The sequence below is a fragment of the Blennius ocellaris genome (assembly GCF_963422515.1).
Source record: "Blennius ocellaris genome assembly, chromosome: 15".
Classification (NCBI taxonomy): Eukaryota; Metazoa; Chordata; class Actinopteri; order Blenniiformes; family Blenniidae; genus Blennius; species Blennius ocellaris.
In genome coordinates, this window is record NC_137664.1 from 25,426,895 (window position 1) to 25,453,094 (window position 26,200).

General features: G+C 42.6%; 1 protein-coding gene across 1 annotated transcript in view; it reads left to right on the forward strand.

Annotated features, from left to right (window-relative positions):
* Window positions 1-10,621: 10,621 nt before the first annotated feature.
* LOC308140535 (RING finger protein B) overlaps window positions 10,622-26,200 on the forward strand; it is a gene marked incomplete at both ends in the record, with an annotated part of 29,700 nt that continues 14,121 nt past the window's right edge. The window contains 4 exons of the mRNA XM_080510354.1: window positions 10,622-10,683; window positions 11,288-11,360; window positions 11,439-11,481; window positions 18,272-18,350. Of these exons, the coding sequence (XP_080366480.1) occupies window positions 10,622-10,683; window positions 11,288-11,360; window positions 11,439-11,481; window positions 18,272-18,350 (257 nt within the window). The remainder of the gene's footprint in view (window positions 10,684-11,287; window positions 11,361-11,438; window positions 11,482-18,271; window positions 18,351-26,200) is intronic.

Genomic DNA, 26,200 nt, shown 5'->3' on the forward strand with positions numbered 1-26,200 from the left:
CTGGGAAATAGGAGCAATGTCAAAATTGCTTTGTTTGCCAGAATGGGGTACTTCTTGGCAGCAGCCAACCCAAAACTGTCCAAAGGCAGATCAGCAAAGCTTAGCTTTAAACCACCATTTTGTCTCAGTTCAGTTAGTTCCTCCTGCTCTGGAAAGTCGTCCTTTCCAACTGATTGTTACCTCCACTCATACTGGGGCCTTCATCTGGCTCAGTTGAAGGCCCGGGCTCATTTTGTCCAGGGTCCAGTTCGGATTGAGCATTCTTCCTTTTCAAAAACTTCTCCATCACTGTCACTGACACAGTACTTTGATACAAGAGGGGAGCAGGAGGTGGTGATTGACCACACTGACGTCTGTTTTGTTGCTTCTTCAAGAAAAATGTGTGCTGCCATCTATTGGCAAAGAGTATTTATACATGATTACTCTGCAACACACTGAGAGCAAATGTTTTTTAGAAAAAAAAATAGAAATTGGATAATTTCCCACGGCACACCTGACTATCTCGCAGAACACCAGTGTGCCGCGGCACAGTGGTTGAAAAACACTGGTATAGGGGATCCTCAGGAGAAGAAAGCTGCACTGCAAAACCCGATCAGTTAATTGAACTAAAAAAAATAGTTGAAACTGATTACATCAAATTTCTTTTGTAATACTAACTCAATCTTTTAAGTAAAAATATACCTCCTTTTTAGGTAAAAGGTACTTAGCTATTTTAAGTGACACTAACTCAATTTTATAAGTTATAATAATAAATCTTTTTGAGTAATCTGAACATTTTTTTTTCAGTTTACTTTGCCAATGAAAATAAAGCTTTACAAACTCAATTTTTTTGTTAAGCTTTACTACAATTATTTTATGTTGTCTGTATGTACTTTTTTATGTGATGTTAACTTATCACTTCTTAGTTAAATTCAGCTATACCAACTTCCTTATAATTAAAAAAATTCAGCTATTCAAACTCAAAACAGCATGTTCAAGTACTTAAAAATTTCTTTGAAACTGATTACATAAATATTTAAAAGTTGCTTTAACTCAAAACACACCCCAGATACACAAATTGCGAGTGAACACAAAAAAATCTTAAGTGAAAGTCACTTTATTAAGTATATAAAACATTACCAATAAATGCATCTCGAAAACAGTTTTTCAAACTAAACAGCTCAAGAACTTTGGCAATTGGCCAGGGAATTATTAACCAAAAAACCTCTACAACCAGAAGTTTCAAATTTGAAACCAACAACGTATTAACTCTACCTTCTCACACTTTTAGGTAGAAAACACATATAACACTTCTACAATCACTAACCAAACAAAAGTGCAGTGATTTCAGGGACATTTAAAACAAAATACAAAGAATTATTCAGTGGCACCAGAGATGACAGAATTCTGCTCTCTAAATGATCACATGACACATGAGCACTTTGAATATTAAATATGCAGTAACTATTGCATAATAAGTGTAGCCAAAAGTTGACCTTACTTTTCTTAATACCCAGTTACTCAAGTGACAAAAGGTCATTTTTGAGGCTCAAGACCCTCGGCCTAAACTTCCCATCCTCCAAAATCAAGACTTTTTGGAAAAACTCAAATGTATTGGTCAAGTCTTTCTTCAGCCAGTGTGGGGAAATGGGCACCAATGTGACCCTCAAGCACAGCGGCGACTTTGTCAGGGCAGAAGACAACAATGTCTGTTGAACTGGCACCGATCAAGAGGAGCCCAACTGGTCAGTCGTCGATCTCTGGTTCATCTGGCTGTGGCATCTGAGGAAAATAACACAACTGTTGTATACATTCACTGTAAAGGATGTTTATAAATTCAACTGTATTTTACTGTAATGTTATCTGTTCCATACTGTAAATGGTATATACTGTAAAATACTGTTAAACACAAAGGACTGTGGGAAAGTAAGAGGTCACTGCTATAGTCCATTTATCATTTTCTCATTTAAAGAACATCTCCAAAGTGCTCCAGTTTCTCTCTCAGGCCAATGCAGAGACTCTTACCCATGCTTTTATTACCTGTAGGATTGACTTTTCTTTCTGGTCTTCCAAAAAATAACACTTCACAGCTTCAGCTGCTGCAAAATCCAGCTGCATGCATGCTGACGAAGACCAGGAGAGCCCACATTACACACCATTTTAAAGTCTCTGCATTGGCTTCCTTTATCTTTGAGAATAGATTTTGAGGTTCTTTTATTAGTTTTTAAATCACTTTATAGTCTTGCTCCTTCTTATTTATCCAATTTGCTTTTATCTAAGAACCTTGTAGAGCCCAGGTAGTGTTCTTTTAATTTTTCCCAAACTTAGTGTCTTTGTGTGTGTGTATAAGTGAGTGTGTGTGCTGTATGTGGTTTGCGAGGGTGGCTGGAGTTTTGTATTTTTCCAATTGTATTAAACAGTCTATGTTTTTATTTATTTATTTTATTTTACTTTGTTTTTATGTAAAGCACTTTGTGCTACTAGACATTGTGTTTTAAGTGCTATACAAATGAAGTATGATTGATTGATTGATACTGTAATTGAAAATACAGTAGCAGTACTGTACACTGAAATACAACAACACTACAGCAAAGGCATTTCCAGTATTGTTTTGGCACCTTGTTGCCAGAATAATACTGTAAAATTTACAGCAACCCCTTTACAGTGTTGAATGAAAACCTGCAGCAGTTTGATTGAAAAGAAATACTGACTTCCTTCCGTGTCTTCAGAAATCCAGAGCCATCTTCATGCAGATATGTAGGGAGGGCAAGGAGGACAGCAGCACGTCGAATATTGACATCAACGTGTTCCTGAAGAATGTGAAAGCATCCTAAACTTTAGGCTCTTAATGGGGAAGGCATACAGCTATTCATCAAAAGAAATAGCCCTACAATGTCTGCAGCAGAGGATGACATCATTGTCCTATCCTGCTTTAGTCTAATGTCATGGTGTTCCAACAGAGCTTCACTAAAACTCACAGTTCAATTATTGTCATGCACAAATACCACAATCCACTCACCTGGAGGTCATAGGAGCTGAAGAGCTGATCTAAGACTCCTGCCACCTTCCCTGTGCGAGCAGCTTTCTTCCTGAACAAACTCAGAAGACGGGGGATATGCTGGTCCAACTCCGCATAGAAACGGCTTTTCAGGTTGACGTTTGAGATTCTGTGAAATTCTGAACAAATCTATAAAAATAAAGTACAGCTGTAAAGAAGGGGAAAAATACAAAAATGCGAAATGCACTATGTCACATGATTAATAAGCACTTTAAATACATGACATAATATGACATGGAAGTGGAAAAGGAAAACTCTGAATTTATCAAATGCTTAACAGATTTAGAATGCTTAAAGATGTGATCCATTCCCTTCCACAAAAAAGGTCACATCAAAGAAAATAATCAAACCTGTGATTCCATCTTAAGGGCTGGCCAGCGTTCCAGAAACTCTCCAACAGGTAAGTCATTATTGATGACCTCTTGGCGTCGCAGGGCAAAAGTTGTCTGCATTAACTTGGAAATCAGAGAGTGGTTTTTGTCACTCTGCATGACTTCATCCACAATTTGGAGTCTGTGACGTTCAAGGCTTGCCTCATCTTGACCTCTTGGGAGGTTAGGGAGAAAATTTACTTCTGCCCTTTTTGGTCTCTTGATGTCTGTGTGGGGAGATTGTTTGTCTGGGTTGTTTCTACTCCTCTTCCCTGAATTTACAGCTACCTCTTGAAAACCTGCTCGACTCAACTTTGTTCGGAAGTTTCCCATCTTAAACTTTAGGCTATTTTTCCAACCGTACCAGCCTGTCTGAGATCCTGGCTCTTTTAGACAGGGGTGGTTGGTGACAAGTGCTTCTGCTACCATTGAAACTTCTCTATCATTGGGACAGGCTTTGAAGCTATGCATTTTGGCTGCAAGGGTCTCGAGAATGTCATGTTTTTGTCCCCTGGTTAACTTGACGGTTTTGCCTGTTCTCTCATATGTAACATTTCCCTCATTAAGTATGAGTTCAACCTCATAAGAAAAAATTGGAATAGGAAAAACATCTGGCCATTTCTGAGCCCTGAATGAAGACTGTGCATGAGGCAATGTTATTGTGTCATCTGATGCAACTGAACTGGTATCACTTTCTGATCTTACAAGCTTCAGTACAGCCTTCTGTGGAAGTTCCTCCATCTCTACAAGCGAACATAACTGCCCATCAAAATCAGGATCCTCATATGATAAGCAAAATTCACAGTCTATCTTAAACTTCTCTTTTATCATTTCTTTGAGCACATTCACAGACTCTGGGCGTGAGGACAAAGTCATCTTCCTGACCATGTCCATGGAGGTATGGACATGAAGAAGGAAATTTTGATCAGCCATTACCTTTTAAAAAGAAGAGGAGAGAGGGGTTAACAATTGTGAACATTCAATCCATCATCACTGATTCAGTATTTGTGCACAGCAGAGTCAAGTAACTATACCTGGAGCTGTGACCAAAACACTGTTTGTATTTTTACCATGCATTAAGTCTTTCTCGGAATATAATTGTTGGCAATGCTACAGATAACATGTTGGGACTATCACAATGTTACTTTAGTGTCCCTTGTCCTCATAAGGGTCTTTATTTCAGCTAAGATTTAATCTTGCAATCCTCTGATCAAAATAAATCTTTTCTGTGTCAGTAATATGTGCCCATCAATGTTGTATGCTGAGAGACTCACTGTGTCATTTAGTTCTGACAGTTCGTAGACAGAGAAGTTGTCAGAGGATCTCAGCTCAAACGATCTCAAATGTTCACTGTACCAGCTCTCGTAGTTCCTACACAGGAAGGAAACATCATTATTTACAAGCAGCATTCGCATGATTCTGCTGAATCTTGGAAGTCCTCCAGCTTGGTCTGCGGAAATAAACATTCCATTTGCATAGTCTGTGCCATCTATGGAGACCTTTGCTGTACTGTATATGTTTTGGCTGTCTGTTTTGGTTTGTATGAAGTCTTTTGCCACTTGAGGCAGTGTGGCAACTTGTACAGAGGTGACACTTGAGGCTTGAGTGTGGGGTTTGAAAAATGATGGTGCACTTAAGTGATACGCCATCATGTGCTGATGCCTGGTTGCGAGGGTTTTCATGACATTCTTGAAGTTGTGTGTGCTCTGTATGACTCTCTTAAAAAAGCGATGTTTTCCCTCAAACCTCATTGTCCAAAGGTGAACAAGAGGCCCAAAGCACCTTGTCATTTCTGGGTAGTGCTCAAGATAATGATGCTTGGGTCTCAACTTGAAGTCTGGAAACACTGCTTGAAGACCTTGTCTGTGCTCATTGATTTTAGTCTGCATGTACTGGATAGACTCCTCTGTAAAACACGGAGACAATACAAGCAGCACAATTTCTTTAAGGTCCATTAATATGGCCCATGTTTCATCTCCGTCAGGGACCTTACTTCCAACCATTAGTGGTAGTAACCTCAGCAAAGTTGAGTTTTCATGCCCATTACCACCAATGCTTAGTTTTGCAGCAAAATTCTTTGGGATTTGCTGTGGTTTGTCAAGCCTGTCATTGTGCTCATATGGAAATGTGCGAATTTTTGTGTTTAGATATTCCAGTGTGAAATATTTAAGCCGAATCATCTCTCGGATGCACAAGGCCAACTCTACTGGGACGATACCCTCAAACAGGTCATGAAGTATGTCAGGTGGGAAACCAGTAATGGGATGGAAATGCTGCAATTTCGTGCTGAGAGCACACTCACGCATAACACCTAAGCAACCTGGTTTTTCTTCCACCACAACCTTCTGGACATGAAGATCATGGGAGGCCTTTGTTCTTATGTGAAACTCTCCTTCAGAAACTTCTGTGGACTGTATCTGGTTTGTAGTACAGCAACAGAATCTGCACACATACTGTGCTCGGAAACATTGCACAAAGCCGGCAAGACCATGAGCAGCCAAGTTATCGGCAGCAACGCACAACACAGTGCCCCTGATACACTGACCAACACTTTCAATGAAAATGCCACCCTCCTCAAGAGTTTGCAAGTCTTTTAACAAAGGTGTAAGGACATTTTGATAGCCAGACCTCTGCAAATCAGTCACCTTACATAGCAGAGCTAGCTGTATGACCTGCAGACTGGACCTATACTTAGTGGGTATGTTAGCAAGCAACCAGTAAACTGCAGTAAGCTTGTGGATCTTTCTTGCTGTGCCTAAAGGATTAGCAATTTCAATGTCATCCACATACAAAATGAGGGAAAGTTTGAGCTCCCCTGCTTCAGACAAGAACTGATTTTCCTTGTAATGTGTTCCATCTTCGTGAGACATGTAAATACCAGGTGGTGACGGTTTAGCCTCATGAATTTTGTCAAGAAGATCAGTATTGTTAAACATTGCTTGGATCACCTGTAGAATTGGAACATAAACTGCTGTGTTACCACTGGAATCCAAAGCATATTGCACTGGCATTACTAAAGGATAGTGACTCCTCACAAATGTTTTCCTTCGCTTAGCAGTGGACAGTTCTGCACCTTCTGAAGTGGCACTGACAAAAACATTATTTTTCATAATGGCCTCCACCAGCTCATGAAGAAGATCATCACTGAGAAAGTGATCATGCTCTTGAAAAATCTTGACTACTGCTTCTCTCACAAGAGGTTTGGACAATGTGAATATATGAGCCAAGTTTTCAATGACGTCCTGTATAGCTGTCTCTGACACATGGAGGACACAGGACATTTGCAAGAACAAAGAAGCTAAATTATCTCTTAACTGAGCTTGCAATTCACCAGTGTCATCTCTGGACCCAGAGGGCTCACACTGAGAAGCATCCAGCTCAGGAGAAACTGGTGAGGAACCTCCTCCATCAGATTCATCTTGACTCTGTTAGCTGACTCATATTTACTGTCAAGACAATTCCATTCTTATAATTTGAAATGTCACAGTCTCCATGACTTCTACTCTTGTGGGCATTAAAGGAGGAGTACACATTGGTGCGGTACTGACAATTTTTGAATGGACAGTCTACCGTCTCATGTTGTTTTAAATGTGTTCTGAAATGATTGAACATAGTTTTATCATCAAACGGTTGTCTGAATCCACACAAAGGACAGATGAATGACGAACAACCAAGCTCATTTTCACTACTCACAAGTGTGTTATTGTGTAACCTTGTTAAATGAATTTTCAGCGCATTTAGTGAGTGAAATGTGCAGATAGTCATCATAAAGACAAGGCAATGGGCTGGCTGGAGATATATTGATGTGTCGTAAGCGACAGTGTTCGAGTAACTGAGCCCTTTTATCACAGACAGCAGCACAAAGTTTGCATTTCCAAGCCATTTGAAAACAGTAAGGTATCAGCACATCTGACCAACAGTTTACAATCACAAGACGTACATGATTTGTACTAAATTCACTGTTGTGCAGCATCAAATTTCAAACAGGCAGGATGTGCATATATCTTTTGCAGGTTCTATAGATGTAATGAATACGCATACCAGATTGACGATTCCTTATTTCAGTCACCAGCTTCCATTTCAGCCTATAAAACAAAAAGATTGAAAAATTAGAGGCTGTAAAATGTGCAATATTTTTGTCTCCGCTCAGTATGATTGGTTTTCTGCTGAAGAGTGAAATTGAAAATAAATGGGGGAAAATAATAAATAAATCAGGAATGTGTGGAGAAATAATCTTTAAGTGTAGAATCTTACTCCTTTTAGAACAAAACAGTGTAAATTCACTCAGCAATTAACCAAACATACACACAGAGGGGTGCTGCAAACTCTGGGTTCAAAAAGTGATACTTCAAAACCGGGATAAATTATTTTTATAGACCAGTTATTTAAAAAAATACCCACAACACGCACGGTGCTATGACGCATATATTTTCCACACAGCCAGCTTGATTTTGCTGCACAAATACATACAGGACACGTGTTAAGGTAAGCTAGTCAGCATCTGAACATGCCCTGACATGTGCTAAGGACAATGGTCGTGCTTAACCCAAGTGTCTGTAAATTAATAAATGCGGCACAAAACTAAAAGTTTAAAACTAAATATAGACGTAACTCTTAAATTATGAGAAAAGTGAATCTCAATTCACATGTAACTACTTTTTAAAATGTTTTAAAATGTAATGGGGCGGACGCTTAGGAAACTAAGCAAACTGGTGTCAAAGCGTTGTTTGTGTATGCATTAAATGTAATTTTATACGTACCAGATTCACACAGAAAATACACGTAATTATACTGAATAAAAGAGAAAAAGTTTCACTCACCAGATAAGCGCTCAAAGACAGCATCAATGTAAAGACGGTCAGTGGAGCCAAAGTGGAGCCAAATAAAGGAGAGAACTCCTGCATGCCAGAGCACCAAGATCTCAGTTCCAAGGCTTTGCAAGGTTCCACAAACGAACAAATTAAACTGCCAAAGTTGACCTCCAATCTACCGCATAATTCTCTCAGTCTGTCCAAATTCAAGGCTTGATGCAGGAGCAAAGATGGCGGGTTTCCACGCGGGTTTCCTCTCAGGTTACGCAGTGACGTCATGCAATGTGTAGTCTGATTTATTAATTAATTTGAGTACAATAACAAAAAAATACTTGAAGTGTTTAAGTAATGTTTACTTAAAAATAAAATCTCGTTCTAGCAACTCAAAGAAATATAGGTCAGATAACTTTTTAGAATTTCTAAGTTGATGGAACTCAATTTTTTTTATAAAGGTTTTACTGTTGGGTCTTACAGTGTGCATTGAGAAGTGCAAAATGAAATAAGGAAGACTAAAGTGAAATATGGGGGTAAAATATAGATGCAGTACAGCATTGGTAACATGCAAGCAGCTGGGCAAGGCATTCAAACTCTCAGTCAATATGCTGATGAGGGGAAGCAGCCCATCGGAGTCATAACTTAGAATTTGCCAGACGCTTTTACTCATTCTTTTCTCTTCTTTGAAATGGACTTTTCTGAAAGACTCGTCTTGCTGAAATGTCCACTTGCAACTGAAAAGGACATTTTGATGACTCAGGAATGTGTCACAAGTCTATTAAAGAAGGTGAACATCAGTAAAGCAGCAGGTCCTGATCTCTTCAGTGACACACACTGTGTTACAGTGATGAACAGCTAAATGGGTTTTTATCAATGATTCCAGACGTGTGCTAATTGTGGCCAAATCCCCCCCCCCCCCCCCCCCCCCCCCCCCAGTTTGGAAAACATCCACTGTCATATCTATTCCTACATGTAAAAAAAACAAGGAGCCAAGTGAATTTAGACCAGATGCACTTACATCCCTAGTCTTTATCAGCACCTGGAGAAACCAAAGGATTTTCTCCACCGACTTTTCTTCTGTGTTTAACAAATGAGATATATCACATTTTAATTGACCACCTTGAATATTATTATATAGTACCAACTCAGTTTCAGGGTTTATTACTGACATGTTTACTTTGCACATCTCACTTCACACTAATATTTTTTGCACTGCTCTGTTACTTTATTTAATTTTTATTTTCTATATTTTATTCTCTTGTGTATATACTTATTTATATAGGTCGGCTTCAGCGTGAACGGCAAAATAAGAATTTCATTCTCCGTGAAACCTGGCTTTTACTGGCGACATGACGAATAAAACACCTTGAACCTTGAACCTATTAGTTGTATCCTGTCACATTTGCTCTTTATCCTGTACACAGACAGCTGCTGAACAGTAAATGACCCTCACTTACTTTTCAACTGTGTGAGCAGCCCTCAAGCATCATTCACGTTGGAATCGAACTGACAACCTTCGGATTGGGAGACGACCACTCTGTCAATCGAGTCAGAACATCACAGGAAGGCAAATATATTGTCAGATGTTCTGGCGAGACTGTCCTCCGGAGTCTTCTTCAAGAACGATAACTTACTAAAAACCAAGGAGCTCATCGTTGATTTTAGGCAGAACAACAATTTGCCAGAAGAAAGCATAATTCTCCACCTTAAAGTTGAAATTGTTGACTCCCACCAATATCTTGGCAATGTGCTTAAACTTGACACTAAAAAGCTGATTGTCAAACAAAGGTCAACAAAGTTAATTTAATGCAGAAGCTAAATTCTTTTTGTTTCTGTGACACACTTGTACAGAATGTCTCCCATTCTTTTATTGAAAAGCGTTGTCTGTCCTGCTGGGTGACGGAGACTCATCCAGCACTAACCCTAACCCTCCGTCCTCTATTTTGGGAGGTGTTGCTAGGCGACGTCGTACCTGCAGAGAGGAGTGTGGTTTACCTGTAAGCTGAGCTGCAGACGGAGAGCCGAGGGGCCGCAGGACCACAAGCTCTACAGGTGGGTGTCATCCTGCTCATACTGCTTTTTAAAACATAACCTCCACATCTCATCTCAAACTGAGACTCAAGTCATAATGCAGCACCACCACCTGCAGGTCAGGTCTCCTCTCATTTCACAGATTCACTGGGTAGGATCAGCCATTATTCACACTGCCAGTGTGTTAGCTTGTAGTTTTTATGTGATGTTTCTGTTTTTTAGGATATTTAGTATGAAGTTTAAATGTTCTTCCCGTGTGTGTGTGTGTGTGTGTGTGTGTGTGTGTGTGTGTGTGTGTGTGTGTGTGTGTGTGTGTGTGTGTGTGTGTGTGTGTGTGTGTGTGTGTGTGTGTGTGTGTGTGTGTGTGTGTGGACAGGATGGCGATGGCCAGCGGTCACTGGATAGAAAAAGAAATGAAGGGAGAAGCTCCGAGTCCCAGGTGAGCTGCACACGATATGAGCTGGAGCTGAGCAGGCAAAATGACCCATCAAAAGGCTTCAGGCCCAGAAGAGGGCATATAGGATCATTTCAATAAAAATATTTGCTGTTCCTGATTTATGATTGGTTTGTTATCCTGCATGTCTTAAGTTTGTCCCATTGCAACACACCTGAGTGCACTGAGGGCTTTGTCACTTGGCTTGACGGAGACATGAACATCAGATGCTCAGCTCAGTGTGCTGAAACTGGGAAAACTACAATGTGTAGGACGCCAGCCCTCAGGGCCCGCAATTGGGAAATCCTGGTGTAGTCCTACTTCTTTGCAATAACTGTTCTAAACACCTGCTGCACTGTTTCACCTGTTATGTGTGAATATGTTTATAAATGTCTCTTTATTTTAATAACCGTCTCAAAGATACATTTCTGTTTTTACTAATGAACAGTACAAAATTTCTATCTTTGAACAACAAACGGAACTGTTATGATTATATAAATGTTTTTGTGCTGTCTTTTTATCGATCTGGCCAAATATGTACTAAACTTGCATGTATGTGACCCCTGAACCAATACACACAGCGATACTATGTGAACCTTTAAATCCACAGACATGGCCATGCATCAGCTGTTGCAGGAAACGTTGCCTTTATCTTTGGAGGAGCTTTCAGCCTCCACCAGGAGGTACCTGTCTCTTTGGTTGTCCTCTTTTGAACCTTTTTGATGACTGTCTGTGTAATCTATCTCTTGTGTTTTGCTCAGGAGGCCAGCTGCACTTACTTTAATGACTTTTACATGCTAACAGGTAAAGTACTCTGTGTCCTCTGGAGCTCTGTTTCAACGACTACGTATATTTTTTGTTTGTTGTGTGAACAATATACATTTATTGGGGAGTTTTGATGACAATTTGACCATTTTAATATGGGCTCTTCCAGCTTTTTCATGTTTGGTTTTTTTTTTATACTCCCCACTGTTATAATTTGATAACATGTATGGAACACACAATTCAGTCAGTTTTAGGCTAAAAGGTAAAGGTAAAGGTGTGCTCCATGGGGGTGCAATTTTTTCAACTGAAGTGAGAACTTTAATAACCAGTCGTTTCAAGCATTCCTCTACGTGTGTGTGCGTGCGTGCGTGCGTGCGTGCGTGCGTGCGTGCGTGCGTGCGTGCGTGTGTGTGTGTGTGCGTAACCCAACCCAACCCTAATAAATGTTCAAGTGTGACAGGCAAGAGATTTATTACATCACTTAATAAAATGAAATAAAAACATAGAACTTCCACCAATTAACCACTATTTATTTTTTATGGATATCTTTTAACTTGAAAGAACATGTCCTGCATTCCAGCTAAAACCCAGTGTGAGGTGTATGAGTTTAGAGTTAATTGAGCCTTATTTATAATTATGGGGGTATTATTGTAGCAAAACTATTTGTCTATGCATATGGAGAGTTGTCTGTATGTACCTCAATCTGTCTGCCTGTACTTCAATCTGTCTGTACCTCAGTCTGTCTGTACTTCAATCTGTCTGCCTGTACTTCAGTCTGTCTGTACCTCAGTCTGTCTGTACGTCAATCTATCTGCCTGTACATCAGTCTGTCTGTACCTCAGTCTGTCTGCACGTCAATCTATCTGCCTGTACATCAGTCTGTCTGTACCTCAATCTGTCTGTCTGTACCTCAATCTGTCTGTCTGTACCTCAATATGTCTGTCTGTACCTCAATATGTCTTTCTGTACCTCAATCTGCCTGTCTGTACCTCAATCTGCCTGTCTGTACCTCAATATGTCTTTCTGTACCTCGATGTGTCTGTCTGTACCTCAATCTGCCTGTCTGTACCTCAATCTGCCTGTCTGTACCTCAATATGTCTTTCTGTACCTCGATGTGTCTGTCTGTACCTCAATCTGCCTGTCTGTACCTCAATCTGCCTGTCTGTACCTCAATCTGCCTGTCTGTACCTCAATATGTCTTTCTGTACCTCGATGTGTCTGTCTGTACCTCAATCTGCCTGTCTGTACCTCAATCTGTCTGTCTGTACCTCAATCTGCCTGTCTGTTCCTCAATCTGCCTGTTTGTACCTCAGTCTGTCTGTACCTCAATCTGTCTGTCTGTACCTCAATCTGTCTCTCTGTACTTCAATCTGTCTGTCTGAAGTTAGAGTTATCAATGTGTATGTGAGGTTCCAAGGCGGGCACACTATGGGGTTATATTTGTGCCAAAATTCTGAGCGAGCGATGGGAAAATTTGAGCGCAAAAAAATTAATTGTGCAAGCGCACTAATAACATTTTGAGGAAATATTCAAATTGCGCAAAGACAAACTTGAGATTGCTCAAAAATAATTTCTGCGCTCAGATTCTTCCTCTGCGTGCTCAACCTCTCTCTCGCTCGCTCAACCTCTCTCTCTCGCGCTCAACCTCTCTCTCTCGCGCGCTCAACCTCTCTCTCTCTCGCTCACTCAAATCTCTCCACCTCCGCGCTCAAGTCCTGCTGTGCGCTCGCTCAAAATGTGCAAAGCCCAAATGTGACAGACACGGTTGTCCACCAATCACAGAAATTTGGGGCGGGTGTTGAATTCTGATTGGTTACTTTGGATTCTGGAAGTGCCTCATAACCAACGAAGAAGAAAAAGAAGAAGAGGGAAAAACAAACTGCGAGGGAAAACAGAAATAAGGAAAACTAAAGATAATGATCCTGGATTACAACATGTTTTCCCCCGCAGTTTGTTTTTCCCTCTTCTTCTTCTTCTTCTTCTTCGTTGGTTATGAGGCACTTCCAGAATCCGAAGTAACCAATCAGAATCCAACGCCCGCCCCAAATTTCTGTGATTGGTGGACAACCGTGTCTGTCACATTTGGGCTTTGCACATTTTGAGCGAGCGCACAGCAGAACTTGAGCGACGTGGAGAGATTTGAGCGAGCGAGAGAGAGAGAGAGAGGTTGAGCGCGAGAGAGAGAGAGGTTGAGCGCGAGAGAGAGAGGTTGAGCGCGAGAGAGAGAGAGGTTGAGCGAGAGAGAGAGAGAGGTTGAGCGCGAGAGAGAGAGAGGTTGAGCGAGAGAGAGAGAGAGAGGTTGAGCGCGCAGAAGAAGAATCTGAGCGCAGAAATTATTTTTGAGCAATCTCAAGTTTGTCTTTGCGCAATTTGAATATTTCCTCAAAATGTTATTAGTGCGCTTGCACAATTCATTTTTTTGCGCTCAAATTTTCCCATCGCTCGCTCAGAATTTTGGCACAAATATAACCCCATACACAATTGGCTGTTTTTTTACACCTGACTTTTGCTACACTTCTGTCCTCTGAAGGGTTCGAAGCTGTCAGGCCTGGGTTATGCTGTTCTGAGCTCAGGCTCACAGGCTCCTTCCTCCTGCCCTGCGCCTCAGTAGTTAACCACTGCCAGCCATCAGGCTGTATGTAAACTTACATTTTTACATTTACCTGGAATATGATATTTATTGTTGAGTCTCATGATCACTTTGTAAAAAAAGAAAAGAAAATAATAATAATTATAGTAATGTAAAAATAATGGGTCTAAATAACTTAATTTAAATTAATGTATAATGGAGATAAGTGGTTCAAGCTTTATAATTGTTCAGGTATCTCTGGCCATAGTGTGATTGTTTAAATATATCCAGCGATAGTATGGCTGTATGTCTAAGTTCTAATGTCATGCTTGAGCGCATGCGCAAGTACCACGGTTCACTAAAGCCCCGTCTCCACCGCACACAAGTGCCGGGGCGGAGCGGAGCGGTACGGAGCAGTTCGGAAGCACAACCCCGACTGAAATTTTGGGTCGTGTCTCCACAGCAGAGAGGAGCGTGAAAAGTGGGCGGGGCTTATGAGCTCCGCAGAAATGTGACATTATAACAGAAAAGAAAGCCGTCAGATGTAGATCTTATGAATCCTCTGTTGTTGTTTAAATTCTCCACTTTGCACTGTTATTTTTTGCAGCGGAAAAAAAAAAGAAGTTATTTTTTGCAGCAGTCATTTTTTGCAGTGGAGAGCTGCAGCGCAACTTCCGTGTTTGTTGTGAGAGAGCGAGTCGCTCGGCCACTTGCCAGCGACTTGGGGCGACTTGCCCCACACTCGAGCGCTCGGTGCGGGGCAAGTGGCCGGAGCGTTCCCCCCGGTTGTCTGAGGCACAGACACGGGAGTCTGAGCTTTCTGCTCAAACGCAGGAGGTTCTCCACTCCGGCGCCGGAACACGGAGGCTCCGAGTGCCGAGCTCCTTTTCATGGCTTCCGCGGTCCGTCCCCGCGATAAAGCGCCACTGACCGCGGCTGAACAGAACACTGACCGCCTTTGGGAAGCGGAGCTGCCGGAGCACGGTCAGCGCCGGAGACGAGAGCTCCAGACTCCGGTGTCACGGACGCGCATCAGCGCCACGGCGAGCGCTATGCTGCAAACAGGAAGCTCCAACGCGATGCAAAGTCCCTCCCCCCGGTCTCCCCCTGCCTCAAGTCGCTGTTTCACCACAAACACTAAAGTTGAGCAGCAAAGAAAAGAAAATTAAAATAAAAACAACCAGTGCACAGCTGACCACACTGACAGCAGAGGATTCATCCAGCCGGCACATTAAAATATTGAGGGCGTGTCGTAAATCACTGACCAATCAGCAGACAGCAGCTCAAGCTCAGACCCGTTCCATGGTCCTGGTACCCCAACGGAAGGGGAGCGGAAAAGCGGTGGCCTTTGGAGCGGTCTAGAGCGGTTTAGACTGCATTACATGTCGTGAGACGCGAGCCGGAGCGGTTTAAACCCGTCTAGGCTGGTACTTTCTGTGTGGTGGAGACGGGGCTCAAGTACCTGAAGGGTTCCTCTTTTCCCTGGACCATTGTCAGGAGCACACAGCCCGTTGTTATGAAGTTGATTATGTGACTTGATAACACTGCATGTTGATTTCTGTTCATGAACGTATGCCACAATGTTTCTCTGTCTCACGCTGCCGTGTGTGACGTAGTAGAAAGTTATTTATAGCTTTCGATGTTCGGCGAGAATGTTTAACTTTAGTTAGCATTTGGCTTTTAGCGTTAGCTCGGGCCGAGACCTTAGTTATTTAGCGCACTTGGCGGCTGACATAAACACGATAGGTTGATGTGTTGTGTGTTTGAGTACCATAGTTAAATCCTGTTGAATGTGTGTTTGAAAGGCACGGGCGCAGTTTGTAAGCACGAGCGTGCCAGTGTTTACATCACGTGATCGATAGTATAGCTTTGAGCATGCTCAGTAGGAGCCAGGCATTCTGGGTAATGTAGTCTGTTGAGCAATCTCCGCGATAATGAATGTGATTGACGATCTAGGCTGAAGAAGGTTATTTCTTTAAATAATGATGTTCAAAGAATATGTTGTGATTGTTTGTATTTTATCACTTCCAGGTTTATGACCTGTGTACCTGTGTAAGCTGTGCATGCATGCACCTGTGAGAAAATGTGCAGTATACAACTAAAGAAATAAAACAGAAAAAACACGAGTTACACCATTGTGTGCTGCTTGACAAGCCTTTTCGGAGGGCTGGAAAAACAAAAGTCCGAACATTTATAGAAGGCTCAGCAATTGCCTCACTAATTATAAAAAGTGCAAAATTATTGCTGCAGTTGTGTTGTGAGGACACATTGAAAGCATGCAGGACTGCAGCCCTCAAGGACCAGGAATGCCCACCCCTGGCCTGGGGCTGGCAGTCGTTAACTACTGAGGTAGGTACAGGGCAGGATGATGGAGCCTGTGAGCCTGAGCTCAGGGCGGCAAAACCCATAGTTTACAGCTTCAAATCCTTTAGACAGCAGAAGTGCAGCTTTCAGGTTCACGTTGACAAATTATTTAACACATTGACAACTCTAACTTCAGACAGACAGATTGAGGTACAGACAGACAACTCTCCATATGCATAGACAAATAGTTTTTACAATAATACCCCCGTATTTACTTCCCAAAACTTTTTTCATTGGTTTTTTCCACAGCCTTGTACAGATTATGAGAATGGGTTTCACACTCCCACTGACTGATATCCCACATGGAAAGAACCTATACGAGGATATATGCACATATATGAAATCTATATGCAGCATATATGCACATATATGCTGCATATATGCAGATAAATGCTGCATATATGCACATATATGACCATATATATGCTGCATATATGCACATATATGACAATATATGCACATAAATACTGCAGAATCATTTGGTTCAAATACAAGCTCTTTTGAGTCGAGTGTAATTCCTATACTGTCCATTAGACGGCGCATGTCAGGAAGTAAACGGCTTCAACGCATGTGCTCTCTCTTTTCTTTATCACAGGTTGGTAAATACTTAAGATTCACAAATGTAAAGCATATTATCTGGGTTGTAACATGTTAAGGATAATATTGTGTGAGTAAGGAGTCGTAAAACTAAGTTTTACCCGAGTTTTCGAGTGAAAAGTGAACCGTGTTGATGCTAACCTGCTAAGCTAATAATCCCACATGGAAAGAACCTATATAAGCACATATGTTTTAATATAGGTTTTGATATAGGTTTTGAATATATGTGACATATATAAAATTGGCAGTTTCCTATATTTTATGTACATATGTGTACATATATGCGCATATATGTGCATATGTGTACATATATGCGCATATATGTGCACATACATGTCCATATATGCGCATGTTTGTACACATATGCACGCATATACGCACATGTATGTACATATATGCACATGTATGTACATATATGTGCATATATGTGCGCATATGTACATGTATGTGCATATACGCACATATACGTGCATATATGTACTTAAAATAAAGAAAAATGGCCAATATTATATATGTCACATATATTCAAAACCTATATCAAACCCTATATTAAAACATATATGTTTATATAGGTTCTTTCCATGTGGGATCTACCGGTTGATAACTAAGTGAATTTAAAGGGTGATATTGTCCAGCTTTTGAATACTTTCACATGGTCTCATTGGTGCAGAAACATTGTTTTCAAAGTTTATTGCCCCAAATCCCACTTCTGTTGATTTTCCTCAAATTGAATATTGGTTGATAGCAGCTGCATGCAGAATCTGCTGTGTCTGTGTGAGCTGGACCGGCTCCGCCCACACATGCCCATCTTAGGAAGAGGAGGAAGTACTTCCTCTTGTGGTGCCATGTGCCAGAGCAGAGCTGCCTGATTGTGGGAGGGAGTCAAAGGGGAGGAACCTTCCTTGATTGTGATTGGCTAAACCCCCAAGACACTACTGTATATCAGGTTTGATTTCTGATTGGCTGGTTGGAGCAACACACTTTTTAAAAACTGAAATAAGCCAGGCAGAGCGAGGACAGATTTTATTCACTTCTGGGGCGTCGTTCCAGGTATGGAGACGACTATTACTGCTGGAAAGAAAGTGAATTTTGCATAATATGACTATTTTTTTGAATATTGTATTTGACAGGGTAACTTTCTGCATGTATTTGAAGAATTGCATTGTTATTGTATTTACCATATGAAAGAAAGACTGTCTTTTTGCACTGTCCACTTTCATTGTTTTGCATTGATTGCATAAACCCCATGCTACAGATGAAATTAATTAATACCTCTGTGACTTGTACTGTTACTGTAGTTAATCCTGAAAATGTGACGTGGGAGGAGATTCCTCAGACTGGAGATGTCCCCTCCCCCAGAGAAGGACACACTCTCTGGTAAACCACAGCACCAAGTCATAATAGTTATTTGATGTATATTTATATAAATAAAACAATGTGATTCAGAGTGCTTTACATCATATTGCATAAAGACTATATTTACAACACTGCAGCCATGCACATTAAAGTACCTTCATATGAAGCATTACTATATTTTCTCAACAAACCCACATTTCTTTCAGACTATTTTATCCATAGTGAAGTGCAACGGAATATTCACACAAAACAAGCAAAAGAGATGAAGCAAGAAGCAAAGAAGAGTTCCATGTCATGTTTATTATTTCAATATTGTCAATTTTCCTGCTGAAGGTCATCAAGGCAGTGAAGAAGCACAGTGGTATTGAGACCCAGGGAAGGATGTGATGTGATCAGAAGTACTCAATGTGATGCTGCCGGGGTTGGCATGTCTTTGGACCTCTTGTACAGTTCTGTTAAGATGGTAGATCAAGGTGGTTGACTCTCTTTTATAAAGAGGAAACTGGACTCTGTCAGGGATTCACACTTTTCAGCTTCCCTGGGAAAGGAAAGCTTTGAGTGATTGTCAAATTTGAAGTTAAGGAAGGACAGAAGGAAGAAGGAACTTCATGTGTTTTGTATATTGAGGTTAACTGAGAACTTTAACAGTTTTTAAGAATTTTGTTTTTAGGGACCTTTATAAGTGCCTGCTGCAGAGACGGTAATCCCTGCTGCTGAAATCAGAGTTGCTGTTGAAGTCCAGCAGTAACCCCTTTGTTTTTTGGTTTTTGAGGAGTTGAGTGCCAGCTTGGTGAGGGAGCACCAGGTGCTCAGGATCTCCTCTCTGTAGGCCAATTCATTCTTGTGATGAATCAGCACCACCACAGTGGTTAGGGTTAGGGTTAGGGTCCATTTAAGAAGGATCTTGCTGTTGTGGATCAGTACACAGTCGTGGGTGTCCAAGGTTTATAGCATTGGGCCGAGGACACAGCCCTGAGCAGCTCCAGTGCCCTGAGGAGCTGAGGAATGATGAGGCCCCAGCCTGACTGACTTGCAGGTGGTTGTTGAGGAAGTCCATGATTCATCATCCATCATCTGCAGGAGAGTTCACTGAGACTCAGGCGGCACATTTTGGACCTCAGTCTGCTTGGGATCAGTGTGTTAAAGGCAGAACCAGGACCTACGTCCATAAACAACATCTTTGCATAATTGCCAGAGTGTTTAAGGAGTTTACACACGTATGGAGGGCTGTGTTGATGGCATCACCTGTAGACCTGTTGACTCTGTATGCCACTTGGTGCTGATCAAGGCTGGGAGGCAGTGAGGTTTTCATGTGCTTCAGCACCAGTCTTTCAAAGCACTCTATCAGTTTTTTTTAACAATATTTTTTAATTGAACTTCTTTTTAACACTATTTTATACAAAGACTCTATATGAACTCTTTAGGTTTACACTATTTATTTGGTGTTCTTCAGCTTGATGGTTCAAAGTTTGATTTGACAGTTTTCAGCTCTAATTCCAGCCATTGCATCTATCAAACCACATTTGATGTAAAAAGAAAAATCACTTTTCTTTGAAATTTTTACAATTTACTTGGTGGTTTGGTCAAATTGGAGGCTATTTAGGGCCAGTTTTGGTCCACGAGCTTTATATGTGATACCCCTGCTGCAAAATCAAATCAGAGCCCCCCTGTTTGGGAATCACTGTTCTGGACCGCCTGGATGTTTCCTCTGGAGATCAACTGCTCCTGAACAGAGATGTATGGAGACACGTGATGTAGAAAAACCGACATTTGTATAAAGCAGAGGATGGATGGAGGCTGGTTCATTATGACTGACTCCTGGTTCACTGGGTTCAACATGGTGGTGTGTGGCTCAGCTCGATTAGTCAGACTTCACTTTAGAGACCAGGTGAGGCTCAGTGGTCGCCATCATCCTCCCCAGTAACTTCATCTGGTCTGGACTTAACCGGCGAGGCTGCTACACCAATATTTGCTTGCTCATAGTTTTCCTCCAGGCTGGAACATACTTTTACGTACACTGACTGCTCAAACCTGTGTGCGGACCGTGGATGCGCAAAGGATTTCATTCACGCTACTTTCTCAGTTCAAGGCAGTGCATGTTCCATAATTGAGTCAACCTATGCGTTAATCCACACCTGCGGGTGGGGACCTGTTGACCAGCCCCCAGAGACACCGGCCCACCAAGATGGTGCCCAATATACCACATGGCCAGTCCACCCCTGGTCATGATCATGATGCAGCTGTCCCGCACAGTTTTCTGAGCTTCATTGGTGGCCGACAGTTCATCCAGCTTGTTAGCGTTCAGCATCCTGAAGAGGTTATCATCATGCAGGCCAGACGTTGCTCCTTGTACCACGACCACGTCCAGGTAGTTTGATGGCAGTGAGGCAGCCCATCCCAGTGAAGAGCGATGGAGAGCACTGCTGCCACAATGTGGTCACTATCAGGATTGGTGCATTTATGTTGTCGGTGATGGAGAATCCCAGAGTGCAGAACTGGCTGAATCATAGGAGGTTGGCACCATGGTGAGACACCTGGAACATTAAGGCTGGCATGACTCTCGAATCGAAATGAACAGAGAGAGTGGTGGTGCCCATCATGTTCATTTTAGTGAGTCCACAGCCATACAGCTCCTCAGCACCAGCTTTAATAGTCTGTCTGGCAAAGAGCCTGTGGACTGTGGATTCACTGAGAAGTGACCTGCAGGCGGCCGTGTCCAGTAAAGCAGCAAGCATATGCCATCCAGCTCCACTGTGCAGCAGGTGAATGCTTTATTGTTGGCACCCCTAGTAGGGCTAGGGTAGTCGGGCTCAATATGCAGGATGAGCAGCACTGGGCTCTCATGGCAGCAGGATTTTGAGCAGCACACTTTCACAGAATGATTGACCACTGCACTGGTAATGCTGTCCTGTGGCTAGGCAGACTGATGCACGTGAGAAGTGGGAGAACGAGCCACAGGTCCTACAGGGCCGTCATGCTGAGGGGTCCTGGTGTCCCGCAACATTAACTTTATGCTTGTTGTAAGGATAAATGGGGCCAGGACCCTGAGCAACTGGAGCCACTATCTGTGCCAGCTGAGCAGAGTATGAAGGAGCCATGTCTGAAGCTGATTGTCGTGATACTAAATGAGCAGCTGACTTGAGCTGGAAAGCCATTTCTACTCCCTGAGACAGAGTCACATCGCCCAGTGCCTTAAACAGTTTCTCTCGCAGCTTGTTATCAGCAGTGCGCTCAGCTAACTGACCTCAAATAATCTAATCTTCCAAGTGTCCAAATTTGTAGAGGCTTGTATCAGAGGTCTGTGATGTAGTGGATGGTCTCACTGGGCTGCTTTCAGCGCAGTTGGAAGACAATCTGCTGGATAATAACACTCTGTAGAGCAGTGAAATGTCCCACCAATTAGGCAACACAGGCCCAAAACGTATATGCAGTTCCGAGAGATCGGAAAATACGTTACCCTTCTTTCCGCAACCTGAGAATCAGCAGAGACTTTAGCCTAGCATTATTGGCATCAACTAACCTGACGGCGGTGGAAAAATGTCTGAAAAGACTTATACCAGCAAGGCCATGGGAACGGCAGCTCACCTGGCAAGTTGAGCAACGGAGAAAGAGGTGAAAGTGGAAAAATCTCCATCTTCGTCACCAACATTTTGTTTAGAAACAGGAAGATGGGGACTGTGTGGCACAATAATGGCTTTTATTAACACAAAGTCCATTACCCAGGATTCCCCAGGAGCGCAAGCTTTTCACCTACAAACAATAGGAACACTTTACGACAGTTGCTTAAAACTGTTGTGACATGTACGCATGAACGCACACATACACAGGTCACAGTGGTATGCAACAAAATCCAAGAGCACTACTTTAATAAGTGATAATGGAACACAGTTCACTTCTGCTGAGTACAAAGACTTTTTCAATCAAAGAAGGATTGTGCACCTGACATCATCATTGTATTACACCTGTGCCAATGGAGAAGTTGAAAGGTTGAACAGAGTGCTGAAATACTGCCTGCAGACTTCTTAAATAGAAGCTACACTCTGGAAGACATTCAAAAGGTCTCTCCTTATGGATTACAGAACAACCCTCCACTCAACCACTGGAGTATCACAACTACACCATAGAAGACAAATGATAATAAAACTCCAAATCATGGATGTAGCTCCTGCTCCAGTAAATATGTTTGCTATAAGAGAACGACTCAGAGAGAAACAGGACAAATCAAAACATTAAACAGATAGGAAGAGAATTGCAAAACAGACATCCTTTCAACCTGGTGTTCACTTGAGGGTCAGGAATTTGAACAAACAGTCATACAACCAAGGATGGTGCTGAGAAAGGGGGGGGGCATGGCACACCTGTCTGCATTATCACAGTTAAACAGTGGCAGCTGATGGTAAATTTGGGGGGGTGTACTGTAGGGTGGGTATTATAACATAACAATAAGCTACTTAAACATAAACCCTCATCTAATTGTTCAGCAATGCTAACTCGAAAGCGACTTTCATGCTGTTTGCATTTTTCAGAGCTATTTCAGGTCTCTTACTCCCGTTGTTGTCCACAAAACTTCAGTTCTTTGAAAAAGCAGACAAGGACAGCAGTAAGCAGCATTGTTAATTTTACATCCAGCTAGCGACCTGTGTTTAGCATAAACAATGCAGGAGAAGCCCCGGGTGTAACTCTGCCCACCTGCCTGCTGTTGGATCGTTAAGTCTGGTTAGTCTGGTCCAAGCTCCTTTATCCGCTTTTTTTCCACCAGTAAAACACCTGGTGAAAGGAATTTTTTTGTAAATTCGTGACTGACTTCTTTTTACGCTGCCATCGTTTCCTGCCTGGTGGCTGTCCTCAGTTTGCATCTGTATGTTTGAACGACACAGATACACTGCCAGGGAGTGACTTTGATTGACAAGTGTCATGATGAATCAATCAGATTGGATGAAGAATGACACAAATAGCATTGATTGGCCTGGAGTGCAGCTCTCTTCGCCATCCACGGCACTAGTATTGGGCCCGGGTGGGCCTGAGCCCACCCATTTTAGGTCCGGGCCCACCTGTTTTGACCAGGCCTATAGTGAGTCGTGAGTGATTTTCATTCTAGTAATTCATCCAATAAGCAATGTGAGGAAAGCTTTGAGTGAAAGCATCTCAGCCAATCAGCAGCTTCTACCCTACCTGTGGATCCCCACGTGCAGTGACGGCAAAATCGTCATCCACCCCTTTATGCAGGGTCCGCTCTGCGGCCCCACTGTGTTCGAGCACTCAAGATCCTCCATCTCCCCGTCTGAACAACCGCAAATTAGACGCAAATAAAGATAGACACATAGCTCAAAACTTCTGAAATGAAACCTAAATAATTTCAGGAAAGGTGGAGAATGCCAGGCAGCAAAAAATTATTTTCGGGATCGTTAGAACAGTTCACATTTCTTGGGAGTCAACTGAACACCATGCTCTTTGTAACACTGGAGGACAAGGCAGTAGTGTGTTCGACGTGGTTGTCAAAGTTGCCACTGTGCACAAGGTGTCGTCCAGGTATGAGAGACAGATAGTGTCTCTGAGGCCTGACAAACAGTGTTCCATGCTCCTCTGGGACTCAGCGGGTGCGGAGCTCAGGCCAAAGGGAAGGTGTACCCATTGAGAGAGCCCCCAGGGTGTAATGAAGGTGGTCAAGGGGCGACTTTCTTCATCTAAGAGAATCTGCCCTGGTCTAACACTGAAATCCACGAGCTTCCACCCAATGCATCCAACATGTCCTGAATTCTTGGCATCAGATGGCGGTCCAGAACTGACTTGCGGTTAAGCTCTCTGAAGTCACAACAAAGGCGTAGTGTTCCATCTTTCTTGTGGACACATACCACAGGTGATGATTATGGGGACCGTGATGGTGGTGTTGGGATTCCACAAGACCACAGAAAGTTTGTTCATTTCTAAGAAAAGACAATTTTCAATTGTCATGATGGTCATGACATGAATTCTGACCCAGGAATGTGATTGACCATCACACCCAGTGGGGGGGACCTTTTTCTACAGCAGATCCTCCCTCCACTTTCTGCTGAAAAGACACTTTCCCTATGCACTCAGCCAGTAACTGATTGGTTGAAGCTCTGAGGATTCGACACCTTCGAATCCACACACTTGTAACAAAAGCCTGCAAAAAACCAGTCATGCAGGAGAGTCTCGCAGTGAGCCCCTTCTCCTGTGAACACTGTGGGAAGAGCTGCTTCCCAGCAGCTCAACTCACCCAGCGTTAGCATCCAGCTAACACCAGAGGCCTGCAACCAGGGGCCTCCACTCCTCAACTCCTCTGCTGACCCGACCACGAGGGTCAGACCTTCCCCTGGTCCAGAGACCAGCACCCAGAGTCTGATCTCCCATCAACCAGGAAAACCAACCAGTTCCTCCAGGACGGACCAGGGAAACGACGCCTCACAGAACTTCTTTGTGTTTTCCTCAACCAGCAGGAAAACCATCACAGACCTGAGCGACCAGCTCCTCAGTCTGGACAAAAGGAACAACCAGGAGCTGTAAAGAAGGACTCCTGAAACATCAACTTCATCTTCTTCTCCTCAGCCTGCAGAACCAGCAACCACAGTTAGCAGGAGGTGCTAACTACAGGAGAAGACACCAGCTTCCCTCCAGCAGGACAACAACTGAACTCCTTCAAGGAAGTGGGAACAACAACTGGGCTTTACTTGAAATTAGTTAAACCTGATGCTATGATAGAACTGTTTAACTTTTTTTAGAGTAGAGTAGAGTAGAGAGCTTTATTCCTCCCCAGGGGGAAACACAAACTTACAACAGCTCAAGGTAAAAGGTGCAGAACTTATAATACTAAGGAATTAAAATGTGTAAACATATGTAAATATCTAAACGAGAGCAAAAAAGAGCACAAAAAATAGAATATGTAAATGTAAAAAAAAAAAATAATAATAATAAAACAATCCAGTAAAAAGAAAAATCCTCTAAAATAGAGTAAATTGCCAGGATTGTTATACACACAGTGTATATAGGTAAAGAGCTGTGTACAGTGCAGGTGTAACGGTACATGTAGGACATTTACAGTGAGTTGTTAAATGTCCTAACAGCTGTTGGGATGAATGACTTCCGGTAGCGTTCTGTTTTACACTGCGGGTGTCGGAACCTGCCGCTGAAGGAGCTGCTGAGCTCCTCCACTGTCGGGTGCAGTGGGTGGAGTATGTTGTCCATGATGGAGGACATTCTGGTTAACGTCCTCCTCTGTCCCACCTCCTTCACCGAGTCCAGCGAGCAGCCCAGGACAGAGGCTCTCCTGACCAGCCTGTTCAGTCTCTTCCTGTCCCGGTCCGTGCTGCCCGCTCCCCAACAGGCCACAGCGTAATGGATGGCAGAACCACCACCGAGTCATAGAAAGTCTGGAGTAGAGGTCTGCACACCCCGAAGGACCTCAGTCTCCTCAGGAGGTGGAGGCGACTTTGGCCCTTCTTGTACAGGGCGTCTGTGTGAGTCGTCCAGTTCAGTTTATTGTTGAGGTGAACACCCAGGTACTTGAAGTGGTCCACCAACACGATGTCCGAGCCCTGGATGCTCACCGGTTGGTGTGGTGGGGTCTTTTTCCGGAAGTCGATCACCATCTCCTTCGTCTTTTATGAAGATGTGTTGATTCTGTTACAGTGAGTTCTATAGATAATGATATTAGGAGCAGTGATCAACCTGTAAACCACTGTTAGCTCTGCCACAGACACAGGGTCTGCATCCTAATCTTTGCTTTACTAACTAGTTAACTCACAATCCTACACATATCACATCAAAGACAACACCACACAGTAACTGAACACCATCTGACGACTCCTGACGTTTTACAAAACAAGACATCAAGTCATTCTAGAAATGGTCCT